General features: G+C 33.1%; 1 protein-coding gene across 1 annotated transcript; it reads right to left on the reverse strand.

Moving 5' to 3' along the window:
- Positions 1–662: 662 nt before the first annotated feature.
- Positions 663–12,986, reverse strand: LOC133183197 (bifunctional peptidase and arginyl-hydroxylase JMJD5-like). Its single transcript, XM_061318145.1, has 7 exons — positions 12,647–12,986; positions 9,867–10,018; positions 9,532–9,701; positions 7,534–7,694; positions 5,298–5,465; positions 5,067–5,169; positions 663–1,464 (listed from the first exon to the last, which is right to left on the reverse strand). Exons 1-7 carry the CDS (start codon positions 12,898–12,900, stop codon positions 1,171–1,173), a joined length of 1,302 nt encoding a protein of 433 aa, XP_061174129.1. The 5' UTR covers positions 12,901–12,986; the 3' UTR covers positions 663–1,170.
- Positions 12,987–15,344: the final 2,358 nt, after the last annotated feature.

Raw genomic sequence — 15,344 nt, forward strand, 5'->3', positions numbered from 1 at the left:
GTTTATAGGATCAAGCAAAAAGATGAGATTTTATAGAAAATTTTACTAAAAATGGATGTACATGTATATGTTACAATTGTGGGAGACCTTTGTCACTGTTTCGGATGGGAGGATGGATGCGCAGCCCAGTTGGATGTCTACCATCCTTGACTGACAAAGTGAACTCTTCGGGTTAGAGTGTTCTTTCAAAACTTTGCATAATTTCAATTTTTTTCCCAGAACCATTGGGCCAACATTCACAGAAAGCATCCTTGTGGAGAGGATTCTTGAAAGTTTGTCAAAAAGAAGAGCCACATCCTCTATCAAGGGAGTAAAATCAATTTGGTCTGGTTATTCAAAGGACTTTCGTTATAGTTTCAAAAATTTGATATATGAATGCTTATGCACCGACTTTAGTGGAAACATTACCCATTTGGATTTATTTTACACAAATGGTGTTCAAAACTTTACTCCGGCATACGCATGGCAAAATAGTTAAAACCATCTAGAGAGAGTAGATCAATTCAATAGTAAAGCTTGTTTATATGCAGATAGATTTTTGGCCAAAATGTCATGTTCTGTATTCACTCCTAGTCAATTCAACATTTAGAACATGACAGAAGCAGGGACTAAGGCGTGTCCAAAATTGAGGACAAAAGTTTACTCATACAGATGTGCACAAATACAATACACAAATTTTAATGACAAATATATTGACATTCAGAAGAATAAGAACTTCAAGGCTAATATTTGTCAAGTTCAGATCAAGCCTACATATATAGTTTAAATTAAAATCGACGAATTCGTGAACTCTTATTTTGAGACAAATTACAAAGTTTCATTTATCAAGAGGTACATGTATATAATCATATTAAAATATTTTATTAAGTTAAGCTATCTAAACATTGAGAACAGAAAAAGGCTGAAAACTTGGAATGGATAAGAAAAAAAGAGTCAAAACACAAAACTATACTCATTTTACAATTAATGTAACCAACATATGTAGGTTACAAGATTTACAATTCACCACAAAGCTTTGATAACAATAGCGCTGCTTTCTGTCAGAATTTCATTTATAAGGCTAAACAGCTGTTAAAAAAATCATTTTTCTAGAAAAAACAAAGTATTGCGAAAAATTAGAATTTCAGATGGCAGATTTGAAAATGTAAATAATAAATTGTGATTATGACATCAAAGCTCCTCTTTTTTCTCCAATATTTGTTTAGGCGAGCTACTAAAATCCCCAAGTCGTTTTTTGATTTCTTCGTCTACATTAGAGTCGTCAGTCGGGGACACAGTTTCCTCCCTGAAGCGACGATGTTCCTCTGGCTCCTCAGAGTCTTCTCCTTCTTCCCTGTATCCACTCTCTCCATCCAGGAGTTTACGTATTGTGGGAATCTCTAACAAAGCCTTTTCCATATCCGCCATTTCCACTTCGTATTCTGTTATCTTTCCATCTTCATCAGCATCAAGAAGTCTAAATAGCTGAGAAAAAGGTAATGAAAAAATGAAGAACGCAATAAATATGACAGTTGTATTAGACCAATGAAAAAAAAAACAGACTTGCTGCAAGATTTGGTTACATAGTCGAACTAAAATTATGATTATTTCTTTTTTAAATCGATGGAAAATCGATAAAATGTATAATAAAAGACTTTGGCCAGCTAGGTAATTATGTTCATCATTATTGTCTACAATCTAATTATAGATTAGATGCTCCGAATCCGCTACCGCTTCTCAAACGATGTTTGAGATTGAGAATCACAGGGCCAGTGGGACACTGAACAAGCTATGACCTCCGTTTAAGGACAAAATAAGAGTATGAAAGGCAGAAAAAAATGCAGATGGAAAAAAAAAGATTGACCTCGACATTTCATCTTTTGGCCTTAAAGTCAACAGGGGTTCTTTCTAAAGTTAAAGAAATTCATAACCTTAAGTTTCATGGCAAAAGCTCACAGAAAATTAGAGTTATCATCTGAAAACTACATTATGCAAGTATGAATTTCTGATCGTTGTCTTTGATCTCAAAGTCGATACGGGTCTTCTTTCAGCCATACTGACTAATGATATAATAGTTCATTGCTAAACTTCATAGAGAACTGAAGATGTCACGCTATATATAAATTTCTGACCTTGACTTTTGGACCTTAAAATAAATAGGGATCTTCTTTTATGATACAAATTTCACTTAAAAAGCTAAAAAAAAAAAAAAAAAAAAAAAAACTAGAGTTGTCATCTGGGAAACCATTTTAATTAATCATATAAAATTTCATTGAAAAAGCTCCATGAGAACTAAAGTTATCATCTGGAAAAGAAATTCGAAATACTTCTCTAGATCTATATATAACATTTCTGACCTCGTCCTTTGGCCCTGTGATTGCAAATTCTTTAAGTCATACGAGGTTAAGTTATAAATTTTCATTTCAAAAACTGATGGACGTTTTGAGATATTGTCCGGAAACTAAAATGATACAAACAGACAAAATGACAATAGCAAGGACGGCTGGATTTCAAATTAGGGCAATTCTCTGTTAACCTTCGACTTTCAGTAAGGCGTGACATTCTCAACGCTGCATAATTAGCGTCTCTCCAATGGTGACCTAAATTCTCATTGGTTGCTACATGTAGCTCATCAATATTCATAAAGTAGCAAAAGTGCCAGAAAAGAAAACGCAGAATTGTGGGCCGGGGCGTTCGATAATTTCTTTCTGCGTGTTGTCTACTTTGCAAAAATAAGCACGAGTAAGAGTTCGTATTTCAATGACATTCATTTAATTTTTTAATTTTTCTTTCAGTGGCAACAAACAATTCATGGCTTGGAAACACTTACGCTGGGAACATATTAGGATCCTGCATAGCAGGTGTAAATTTAGATGATTAGATATTTTTCCAATACGTAGGTGGCATATAAGTCAAGCCCGTAGCAAAGTTTTTCAAAGTAAAAAGGAGGCAGCCTCCCAAAAAATGACAATGAGAGAGAGAGAAAAAAAAACTCCCTAAACTGCCCCAAGTCCATCTTTTATCTTTTAAAAATACTTAATATAACATCTATTTAAAGAGGATCTACCAACACTATATGAAATACCTCGAAGTTGACATTTTAATATACATGTACATATGACACCCCCCCCCCCCCCCCCGCCTTTTCAACCTCCAAGAATTACGATACTTTTTTTCTTCGTTTTATTCATGAATTGAATTTTCCCATTCGTCAACATATATGTTGAAATTTTCCGAGAAAATAAAGATTTGCCCACCTACCTACCGACCCAATTTTTTTTTACCCTGTGTCGGGAGAGAGCAAGCAAATATTTTTAATATGTCCTCACCATTGAAAAATTATTATTTCTCCGACCTAATTAAGATTGTACACTACCATTTTAACTACAATGCAATAGTGTGGTCTGATCGTCATTTTTTTTAATTTTGATCATGATTTATAGAAAGTCGGTCAAATGACCCTAGGTGACAAACTGAAATTTACACAGCTTTTCATTCACGGGTGAAATATACTGTACATGGGATAAAAATCAGGCAAACGTCAAAAAGTGTAGCAAGGGACCAATGACAGCGTTTCTTACAGTAAAGATATGGGGCTTTAGTCTTCTCATCGTTTGTCAACAACAATCTAATTAAAAAAGTTGATGATAATATTAATTTCTTAACCAATGAGAATGTAGATCACCATTTGACTGACAGTAATTACCGGTATCAAGCGTCTAGAACGTCACGCCCTACTAAGAGTCCAAGGCTAGCAGAGATTTGTACTAATATCCTTTGCTTTTAGTAAGAGAAGGAGACAATATAAGAAAAAAAACGTTTCTTCAAGTTTAGGGGGCTAAAAATTATGCTTTTTTTAACCAGCCTACCTAAAGGATTTACTGAAGGGGTTTCAACTTATACTAACGAGTGACGAAGAAATAGAGTGCAAGCACGTAGATCAGAGGAGAGGAGCTTTTTTCCGAAAACAATATTTTGCTGAATATTAAGTCAGTTTGGAAACTTTCATTGACAGCCGGTTGCCCCCCCCCTTCCCTCCCCACTTTTTTGTTGCAGTATGGTAACATCTTCCCAGCTTAAGGATATCCGATCCTCAGCCAGGAAGGATAACTCTTTGATTTATTATTTAATTCAAAAAGTCTCAAAATGAAGTTGAAAAATATGAAATCTTTTCATGCAACAATTTTCATTTTATGCATCTCAATGTGATTCAAGGTTCTTTGAAGTTTTAGAAACAGTCTTTTAAAACGTTGATATTTTTACCCTATAAAGGTATGTTAAAAATACAGATTTAAAGAAATTGACTTTTCCTTTAATTTAGCCTTAGATAGCAATGCAAATTAGCATGATATGAAAGTAGAAATGATTTATGGTGTTTTGCAATGAAGGAAACACTTTATAAACTATGCATTATAAAATAATAGAAGTACACAGAAGAAACTAAAGTACTGTGTAAGTATAAAATCATGCAATTTTCTTCGAATGCCTGGATACCTATTGTTTTTTATCCTAAAATGTTTTTGTTGATCAATTTCTAATTAGAAAATGCATAGCAGGTGTCTTTATTCGCATTTCTTGAAATTTTATTTGAGATTTACTAATTTTTCCTACATAATATGATTAACTTTAATGATGAAGTTTGAACAATTGCAGTGGGTAAATTCACATTACTTTGAGAATTCAGAGACATTTTTTGAGCATTTTCAATTTATCAATGCCTGATTTTCAGAACCTGAGGAGCGGACTACCTTAATGTAATACTACATATTACTAATACTACATTGTCGCAAAGAGAGAGTTGGATCCTATCCCCCTTCCCTCAAATATCCCTTTGAGAGGAGGCATGACCATTTATTCAACGAAACTTGAATCCCCGTCACTCTTAACGATGCATTGCGTCAAGTTTAGTTGAAATTGGCCCTAATATTCTGGAGAAGAGGTTGAAAAGTTGACAGAAGACACACAACCAGGCAGACGACGCTGGATACTCTTTAGAAAAAGGTCACTTTTGCCTTTGGCTTTGGTGAGCTAAAAACTGTCCTTGACACTTATTCCGCTTGTATTAAATACTAGTATCGGACACATACCTTTTCAATTTCCTCTTTTTTTATTTGTGCCGAATTCATTAAGTTTTTAAACTTCTGCCAATCCATAGATTCTAACTCTTCTACTTCAGCCATCAAAAAGTCCCTGAAGTTTTTACAAACAATTTTAATTCATACGGTTAGCAAGTCTCCAGAATGTTATTTTGTGATAATGTTATTTCATACATGTATTAGTGTTCCAGATGGAACAACTGCAAAGATTTTCAAATATACCTAAAATCTGTGACGCTCGCGTCCTTCCTGAATGCAGACACGGAAACAAAGCTCTTTTCGTCAGGGTTGGTTATGTTACAATCACTGTCGTTGAATTTAGTGAGGTGATGTAGCCAAATGTTTATAGCAAAGTTTCTACCCTTTTTGGAGTCTACATGATGGTACCATCTACATAAATCATTTTTACAAATGTTCAGACATAAAAAAATATGTAAGTATTTTAACAAGCTAATTTAAAAAAAATTGTCGTACCCCGCTATCGGTGTTTTAGTGGTTAGGATGAAATTATTTATGACATATTGTAACTGTCTTGTTTGTATTTCCTGTCTTGTCTGTGCATCATACAAAAAAAAAATTCAAATTATTGAAGTAATAACAGTTATGGCAAAGATTATAGCTTCTCAAGACTTAGTCAAACTTCAAGGTCATAAAGTTATATATCATAATACAATATATCACAAGTAATGCACATGTGAAAAAAAATCCCCATCTCTTCTGGAGAAAAAAATTATGGCAAAAAAAAAAAAAAAAAAAGATAAGTAGGTCAAAATTCTAGATCAAGGTCATGAAGCCAAAAATGATATGTCTTTCTGAAAGGTGTTGTCATATGTAACGTACATGTAAAAATATGAAACTCCTATCTTCTCTAAATCAAAAGTTAATACAAATGAAAAATTAATTTGAAAAAGACTGAAGGTAAAACTTCAATGTCAAGGTCACGAGGTCAAAAACTAGAGTGCATTCGAAAAGGTCTTAATTTGAAAAAGGGAATGCATATGTCAATTGTAAATGCCATATCTTCTCTCAATCAAAATTATCGTCAATGTTAAAATTTTTGAAAATTAAATCATACTTCAAGGTCTTGGGTTAAAAATCACAGTACATTTGGAAATGTTTGTCACAGGTAATGCATGTGTCAAATATGAATGCTTTATCTTCGCTCCTTCAAATGTTAGCAACAATGATAAAATGGTAGGTCAAAGTTCAAGGTCAAAGTCACGGGGTCGAATATCATGTAACACTCGGAAACTTCACATAAGTAATGCACTTGTAAAATATGAACACTCTATCATCTCTCATTCAAAAGTTATCACCAGTGTTAAATTGTTTGAAATTTGAGTCAAACTTCAAGGTCAAGGTCTCATGGTCAAATAACATATCACCATTCGGAAACTTTTTGACACTGGTAATGCACTTATCAAATATGAACATCCTATCATCTCTTCTTCAAAAGTTATCACCAATGTTAAAACTTTTGAAAATTAGGTCAAGCTTCAAGGTCAAGGCCACGAGGTCAAAAATCATAGTATATTTGGGAAGTTCTTGTCACAGGTAATGTACATGTGAAATATGAAAGCACTATCTTTGTTCATTCAAAAGTTATGACCAAGGCAGGACTCTAATTGGCGACTAATTTAGTCGCCACGGCGCCTAAAATTTTTGACTGGCGACTAAAATTTCTCTATAAGTCGCCAAATTGGCGACCATTTTTATTGCCTTGGCGATTCTCAAATTCCAAAATATAAACATTTTTAACATTTTTTTTTCTAAAGAGGTGAAAAGAAGTTTAAAAGTTAGCAATGAGCATGTCTTGTGTTTTCTTTGTCACCTTGTTTATCAGCTTTTAAAGTTGGCGCCTGAGAAGCTTGGCGACTAAAAAATTTTGTTGGTGACTAAATTTTTTTTGATTAGGAGCCAGCTGGCGCCTAAATTTTAGAGGTCACTTAGGGGCCTGCAAGGTTTAAGTTTGTTAAAATTTTTGAAAAGTAGTCAAACTTCAAGGTCACAGGTTCAAAAGTCATAGTATGTTTAAAAAGTCACAGATTAAAAAATCATAGTATGTTTTAAAAGGTCTTGTCAAAGGTAATGTACTATGTGAAATATCAAAACTCTATCTTTTCTTATCCAAAAGTTATGACCAGGGTTAAAGTGACAGACAGACTGACAGACTGAGAGATGAATGAGGTTTAATGTTCCTTTGTTTTAGCGAAAGCGGGGGACAAAAAAGCGAAGGTAAATACACTAATACAGTTGAACTTCGATATCTCGAACAGGGATATCTCGAATACCATTGATATGTCGAAGTGAATTTGAAGTCCCAGGTGCTAATTGCTTAAGTATTTTACCCTGGATATCTCGAATCCTTGGATATCTTGAAGTATTTTCTTGCTCCCATCAAGTTCGCGATATCGAGGTTTGACTGTACATGATCCTATTTATATAATTATGTACGTACTTGTATGGGATGAAAAGACAGTCTCCTTTTTGCATTTTGATTTCATACCACGGTAAATCACGCAGTTTAGGAAATCGATAAAGATCCACTTTTTCCACATCCACTTTACTGTAAGCGCCATTTTCAGTCCAACCATCGCCCTCCACCTCCGCCTTGTGTTTCTGTCAAAGTATGTACACGTCTTACTGTTTCAATTATCACAGTCAAATCAGAAAAGGGTTATTTGCTTTGAACAGTTGTTCTGTTTAAGATATTCACCACTGTCACTGACTCGAGTACATGTACAAAACTATTAATCTAAAATAATTCTTAGAATATTATGTTTCTTTGAACTTTATGTCAAAAATCTTGAGCCCATTGCAGTGGAGGTAAATTACTTCGAATGATGACGTCATAGTGTTTATGAAATATTACCAATGAAATATTTTGAAAACAGCGTAAAATTGGTGTTTAGAAATATCCTGAATATTGTATGTGAATCGTATTACATGTATGGAATTAAATTGTATTGCTGATCTATTTTCATCACTTATTTTTTTCATTTGACATGCAGTTGTGTAACAAATTACAGCCAGTCCTTCCTCTATCATTCTTCACAACATCGTGGAATGTAAATATATAAGTAATAGATAACGAAATTCAGCGAACATGGCGATATGAATAGCAATTTCTCTGTCTGCATATTTGGCAGAATATGCCAGCAGAGCAATTGCTATTCATAACGCCATTTTTCACTAAATAACATTGTTTACATGTATTTCTTAAATAAAAACAATGTTAAATTATCATAGCTATGTATAAAATATGTGATAAAAAGAATCTCCCGTTGCCAAGGCTCGGGAATAGAAAACACACGACGGGTTGGATAAAATCATATCCAACCACAAACCATGGAAGATCCTATGAACGTATATTATATATAATTTTTCTTATTACATTTTCTGTGAAATACATGTACTGTAATTTAGTGATAATTTTGCAAGTGGCAGTGAAATATCAAAAGTGATGATTTTGCTAAAATATAACCTTCCCTTCAAGAAGTGTTGTAAATACATAGCGAAAGTAAAGAAACCATCGTGACATGGGGCAAAATTGCCAGTTTCCCCGCTTAGCACAGACGTCACGGCCTACGACATTGCAATACGGAAAGACAACTAAAGAAAATGTAATATGTAACGTCCTGTAATTTTCACTCGTGAGATAAGCTTTTAACTCGTGCATTGCATTCTTTAAAAAATAATCCTATTGTAATGAAAAAGAATAATCAAAGTGGATTGAAAGGCGCCTGGAATCGTCTAATCAAATCATTGCAGATTTAATAAGTTGTAATTGTATTTAATTTTTGATTTAATTAATTGTAATTAGGCATGGGATAAAAGGTTTAAATACAGACACCCATCAAGTTTACGTGTACATGGTTTGTAACTCATTGCTTGAGTATCACTTCTTAAGGCTATATTCTTGGGCTGTGTCGGTAAACAACAGAATTGTTGGAGCACTCAGCTCAAGGATCTAGTTCCTTAGTGTCTCAGTGACTAGTGTCTTGGTGACTTTAGATTGTGTCTGGTTGACTTAACATAATAAAGTTGTCTCAGTGACTTTTTAGGGTGTGTTTTAGGGTAGTTACAGACTGTGTCGGGAAACAACAGAATTGTCAGTTAAACCACTCAGTCTGCAGCTACTGAGATATTATAGATTTGATCATTGATTTGATAAAAGGTGATTCTCTTGTTATATAGTTCGTTTAGTTTAATTACAAATCATTATCCAGATAGGACCCAGGAAAAAGCATATATAGTCGATTTCAGTCAGTTGTTCTTTTAGGGACATTGATATTATTGAAGTTTGTTTTGATTTTATATCATAAGCGTAATTCTTAGGAAGGAAACCTAAGCGAACCCAATTATTAATCATTTGTACATCGTAAAAACGTTACACTATCCCGCTTTGAACAATGAATATCCCCTATAAAGTTTCACATTTCGGCTTTACTGCTACCTTGTCGATCATGACGAAGTATTTCTCGCCGTCAATGAGACAGTTAACGTTGTCCAATCCGTCGTTGTGTAATACTGACTTTGTTCCTCCGCTACTGAACCACATGATCACATTCTGTACAACTTTCTGGAAGCCCCCACACAGGAACATGGAGGGCATGTTTATTTCCTCTGTAAGGTGAAACACTTAATTTTTCTCCATAGAAAAACGAAGTTTAAGCACTTTTAAGTTAAATTTTCTGTGGAAAAAAACTTTAGACTATCTATTTCAGGAATATAAGCAATACTTGATCGTGTGGTTTTAACATAGAAAAAAGAAAGAAAAATTGTACTGACTGGCCATTTCCTCGGAGGCGTCATTAACCATATAAATGTCTTCCTTTTGGTATCGATCTAAGAAGTCAGACATAGTAATGCTTAGCATGTTTCCTCCTCTATCCTCCTTTTTACCGCGTTCTACATCGACATTTTCTGTTCCAAAATGTTCTCTGCAAAAGACATAATTTGGTCATGTTTAAATTGTTCATGATTCAAACCTCTTCTAAGAATTTTATTTGACGAAGATCTGGCAAGAAATAATAAAGTTTTTGGTAATAAATTGTTCCATATTGAATCTGAATGGGTTTTTTTTTTCTCTCATTCTATAAAGCTTCACTGCAAATTCAAATTCTTGAAAGAATTTTCAAAAATTGACTACCTAATGATTCTGTATGTAAAACTCTCAGGAAGATTTTATATGAATAAAAATCTCATCAAAGAGTAATTGAAAACAAATATTGACCTAATAATCCTGTAAGTTAATGCCGATATCTAACTGTAGCTAAACAGTTAAGAAACGGTTTCTGTAAATGTTTTAACCAATGACCTCTGTACTAAAATTCGAACTATTACGTTCTGTTAGCCAAAAACAATCCATGAATTTTGTAACTTAAAACATAATTTAGTTTGTATTTCAATAAAAATGCTAACCTACACGTCAATTACAAGTTTTAGTTTCGGAATAATATTAAATTACATATGAATGTTAGGAGCTGTAAGAATGTTAGGAGCTGTAAGAAATCATTCCATTTGGTTATTTCATTTTACATCAAAGTGTTTTTCCTTTTTTTTTTTTTAATAAGAAACATTTTCTCACATGAAATTTTCAATAAAAAATGCTCTTTATTCAATTTTAAAAGTACATGTACTAAGCGAAGCGTACATCAACAGGAAAAATTGGTTGAATTAAAAGATGATTATATATTTGGAGTTAAAAGTTAAATAAAATAATCTGGGGGCACATGGTAAATAATTCATACATGTACACCGTAAATTAGATTCGTTATTTATGCGAATTGTCACGTACACATGTATATGTATCATGATAACCATACTTAAAAATCTATTATGCACGGCAAGCATTTTTTGACATACAAAAGTATCTCATTATGGAAGTTCATCGTTTAGTCTGTATAATGTATTGATTTTGTAGAAGTCCTTTGTTCCGTTTTTGCTCGACACTTGAAATTCAAGTCTACTGAACACGTCGTAGTAAATGTACCAAACACTAATAACAGGTGTTACTGTGTGTTACAGGCAACAGATTCACGTACTATTGGACAATCCAAATAATATTTACAACATTAATATATTTCAACATAAGTCAATATTTTCAGCAGCTGATATTAATTTATTTTTAATATTACTCTTTAGTCTTTATTGTCCCTCTCTTTCGTCTTCAAGGGGAAAAAATCTGAATCTGCAGTTATTGTGAAAAAAATAAAATTAGTCTAATATTAAAAAAAAAACGATTCTCTAGTCATCGTGAAAATATTTGTATCTGTACGAAGACATTATGAAAATAATCTGAATCTGTAGTTATTGTGAAAAAAAAAACAAAACAAATCAATCTGTAATAATTTTATTTGAAAAAAAACCAAAACAAAACAAAACTGATTCTATAGTCATTGTGAAAAAGTTTGAATCTGCATTTAGTTATCATGATACTAGTAATCTGAATCTTTAGTGGAAAAAAAATCATTAATTTTTTTTTTAAAAAAATCTAATTCGTGTTGTCACCATGAAAAATCTAAATCTTAACGTAGTCATGGTGAAAAATCTAAATCTTTACGAAATCTCTGTGGAAAAAAATCTGAATCTCATTATGTCATCATGAAAAAGTTTGAATCTGTACGTAGTCATGGTTAAAAATCAAAACGTGTACTAGTCATCGTGATAAATCTGAAACTGTACATAGCCATCGTTATAAATCTGAAACTGTACATAGTCATCGTGAAAAAATCTTAATCTGTACTTAATCAGCGTAAAAAAATCTGAATCTCCTTCTGTGCGTAGTCATCGTAAAAAAAAATCTGAATCTGAAGTCTATATGAAAAAAAAATGAATATGTTATAATCGCTAGAAAACTGAATCTGTTCTCGTGGTTCGAGGAAAAAAATCTCAGTCTGAAGTCATCATGAAAAAAATGTGAATATGAACATAAATTTTGTAAAAAAAAAATAAATATATAAATAAATAAATCTGAAAACAATACTAGTAATGGTCAAATATCTGAATCTGTACTTATTTACTGGGAAAAAGTCTGAATCTGTACGTAGTCATTGTGAAAAGAAAATTTGAATCTTATTGTATACGTAGTCATCGTGATAAAAATCTGAATCTGTATGTAGTCATCGTGATAAAAATCTGAATCTGTATGTAGTCATTGTGAAAAGAAAATCTGAATCCCATTCTGTATGTAGTCATCGTGAAAAGAAAATCTGAATCTGTATGTAGTCATCGTGATAAAAATCTGAATCTGTATGTAGTCATCGTGATAAAAATCTGAATATGTATGTAGTCATCGTGATAAAAATCTGAATCTCATTCTGTCTGTAGTCATCGTGAAAAAAATCTGAATCTGTGTGTAATCATCGTGATAGAAATCTGAATCTGTATGTAGTCATCGTGAAAAGAAAATCTGAATCTGTATGTAGTCATCGTGAAAAGAAAATCTGAATCTGTAGTCATCGTGAAAAAAAAGAACATGTAATAATCGCGAAAAAAATCTTAATCTGTTATCATGCATCGTGGAAAAAATCTTAAAACTAAAGATTATTAATTATTATATCAATTACCTTAAGTAGGAGTCTGTCCAGCGTTTGTACGCAGGTAGCATTCCTTTCTCTAGGATGCCTCGGAAAATAACAGGTTTACTAGCTTTTACGTAATTTTCAAACATTTCTTTCGGAGAAGGAAACGTTTCTCTCTCTTCTACTGACTTTATAGGAGGGCGATGGCTACCTATAGGCTTTCCATGACCAGTGGGATGGTCATTAGAGCAAACTTCACTTCGTAATATCAGTAAAACGAACAAGAAAAGTCCCCACATTGTACAGAAGTCAAACTGAATTTTGATTATTTTCTACTTATGACACTTGATAACATCTGTTGAGCTGATTTAGAACGAAGTATGTGATATCACCATCTGTCAATATTCTATAGCTTAATGTAATGGCGTTTGTAAACTTGTACCCATTACATGTTAAATATGTACGGGGCGCCGTTTTAAGCATATATGATCTATTTCCTTAGCTTATTCTCTCCCAGCAGTATGTAGCACATAGAGCAGTCATGCTTCTCCTACTTGTGTTCCTAACAATTGCCTGGAATTTTTAATTCCCTCATACTACTGACAATGCTGAAAATGGACAAAATTTCCCCAAATTTCTTCGTCATGTTTTTTCACCCTCATGGAAAGAGCTAGGTATTGAGTCCTATTGCTGAAATAATTCTCTCAATTGTTGACACTTTAATTTCTTTCCTCAGAGGGTTTTAGAAACACCGATATTATATATAACTTATGTGTACTTTATACAACAGAATTTGACAAAATACTATTTTGTAAAATAGTAATATTTCAGACATCAGATAGAAAAAAATGTGTAAAAAGTAATGAAACAGCGCCTCGTATTTATCTATAATGAAATCAAGCATAAACACGGTTTTTAAATTGAATAAAATTTATGGCATCTTTATCGCCAAATCTAAGTGTATTTTTTTATAAAGTGGATACCTTTCTGATTTTTTGTATCGTTGGAGTTACAGTTAAAGAGAAGTGCAAAAGGAACATCCGAACAATTGAAAATTTTTACAATTTTACATTTTATGCATTTTTTCAAAAGCCCGGTCTATAAGAACTCAATCCACTATGACCTCTGATTCACGATTTTTATGCCCCCGTAATCGAAAATTCGGGGGCATATAGTTTCTGCCCTGTCCGTCTGTCTACCTGTCTGTTTGTCCGCAAAAACTTTAACATTGCCCATAACTTTTGATTGGTTGGAGCTATGGTTTTTATATTTCACATGTTTGTTCCTTGTGACAAGACCTTTCTTTGCATACATCATATCTGATATTTTGACCTTGATATTGGAGTTTGACCCAGTTTTACAAAATTTTACCCAACTTTAACCTTGGCCATAGCTTTTGAACAATTGGTGCTAGGGCTTTCAAACTGTACATGTGTAATCCATGACAAGCCCTTCATTTGAAAACCAACAACTTTGACCTTGACCTAGAAATTTGACCTACGTTTGAAAAACTTCAACCTTGGCCATAACCTTTGAACGGTTGGAACTAGGGCTTTCATAATTCACATACAATGTATGTTATTCTTGTAACAAGCCCTTCCTTTGGATACCAATAATTTTGACCTTGAACTTGGAGTTTGACCTACTTATGGAAAACTTTAACGTTGGTCATAACCTTTGAACAGTTGGTACTACGGCTTTCATACTTCACATGTGCATTCCTTGTGACAAGACCTTCCTTTAGATACCAACAATTAGAACCAATTGACCTTGACCTTAGAGTTTGACCTACTTTTGGAAAACTTTAACCTTGGCCATTACTTTTGAATAATTGGTGCTAGGATTTTCATACTACACATATGTAATCTTTGTGATAAGACCTTACTTTGGATACCAACCATTTTGACCCTTTGACCTTGACCTTGGAGTTTGACCTTCTTTTGAAAAACTTTAACCTTGGTCATACCTTTTGAACGGTTGGTGTTAGGGCCTTCATATTTCACATGTGTATTTCTTGTGAGAAGGCCTTACCTTGGGTACCATTAATTTTGACCATGACCTTGTTGTTTGACTTACTTTGGAAAAACTTTAACCTTTTCCATATCTATTCAATGGTTGCTGCCAGGGCTTTCATATTTCACAGGTGTATTCCTCGAGACAAGACCTTACTTTGCAATTGGGAACCAACATATTTGATTTGCAACTGAGAAAGTTTAACCTTCGCTATAAGTTGCCATACGAGGGGCATCAGTGTTTCACAAACACATCTTGTTTTCCTTTAGAATAATTATAATAAATATCGAGTCAATAATTTTAAAGTCAATTATGCACTATGATCTCAAATGATGTGTAAAAATGTCTTTTATTTTAATGTTTAACACAACAAAGGCTTTTAACGGGGCTATTGAGCCACAACAATTATACGAGTTATCTTTCTGTTACCCTTCCCTGACAATTAAACATAGTTTGATATTCCATTCAATTGAATTAATTGTGCGCCTCATTTTGATTCTTCCTATTGATAGGAATGTAGCAGTGACTCAAACAAATTAAATTTTATAGGAACGTCTTTTTGCTTCAATCGACTTTGTTTTGTAAAAATACTAGTATTATTCATTATACGGATTAGCCATATAAGGAGAAAAGAACAAATGATAAAAATAATAAAATAGAAACATTAAAGAAATGGGAAGTCACAAATCTGGTTAATTATAATCCATTTTCCACACTTCAAGGCAACAAC

The sequence above is a fragment of the Saccostrea echinata genome, unplaced genomic scaffold, assembly GCF_033153115.1.
Source record: "Saccostrea echinata isolate AGI-Se365-2 ecotype Australia unplaced genomic scaffold, CSIRO_AGI_Sech_v1 ptg000009l, whole genome shotgun sequence".
NCBI lineage: Eukaryota > Metazoa > Mollusca > Bivalvia > Ostreida > Ostreidae > Saccostrea > Saccostrea echinata.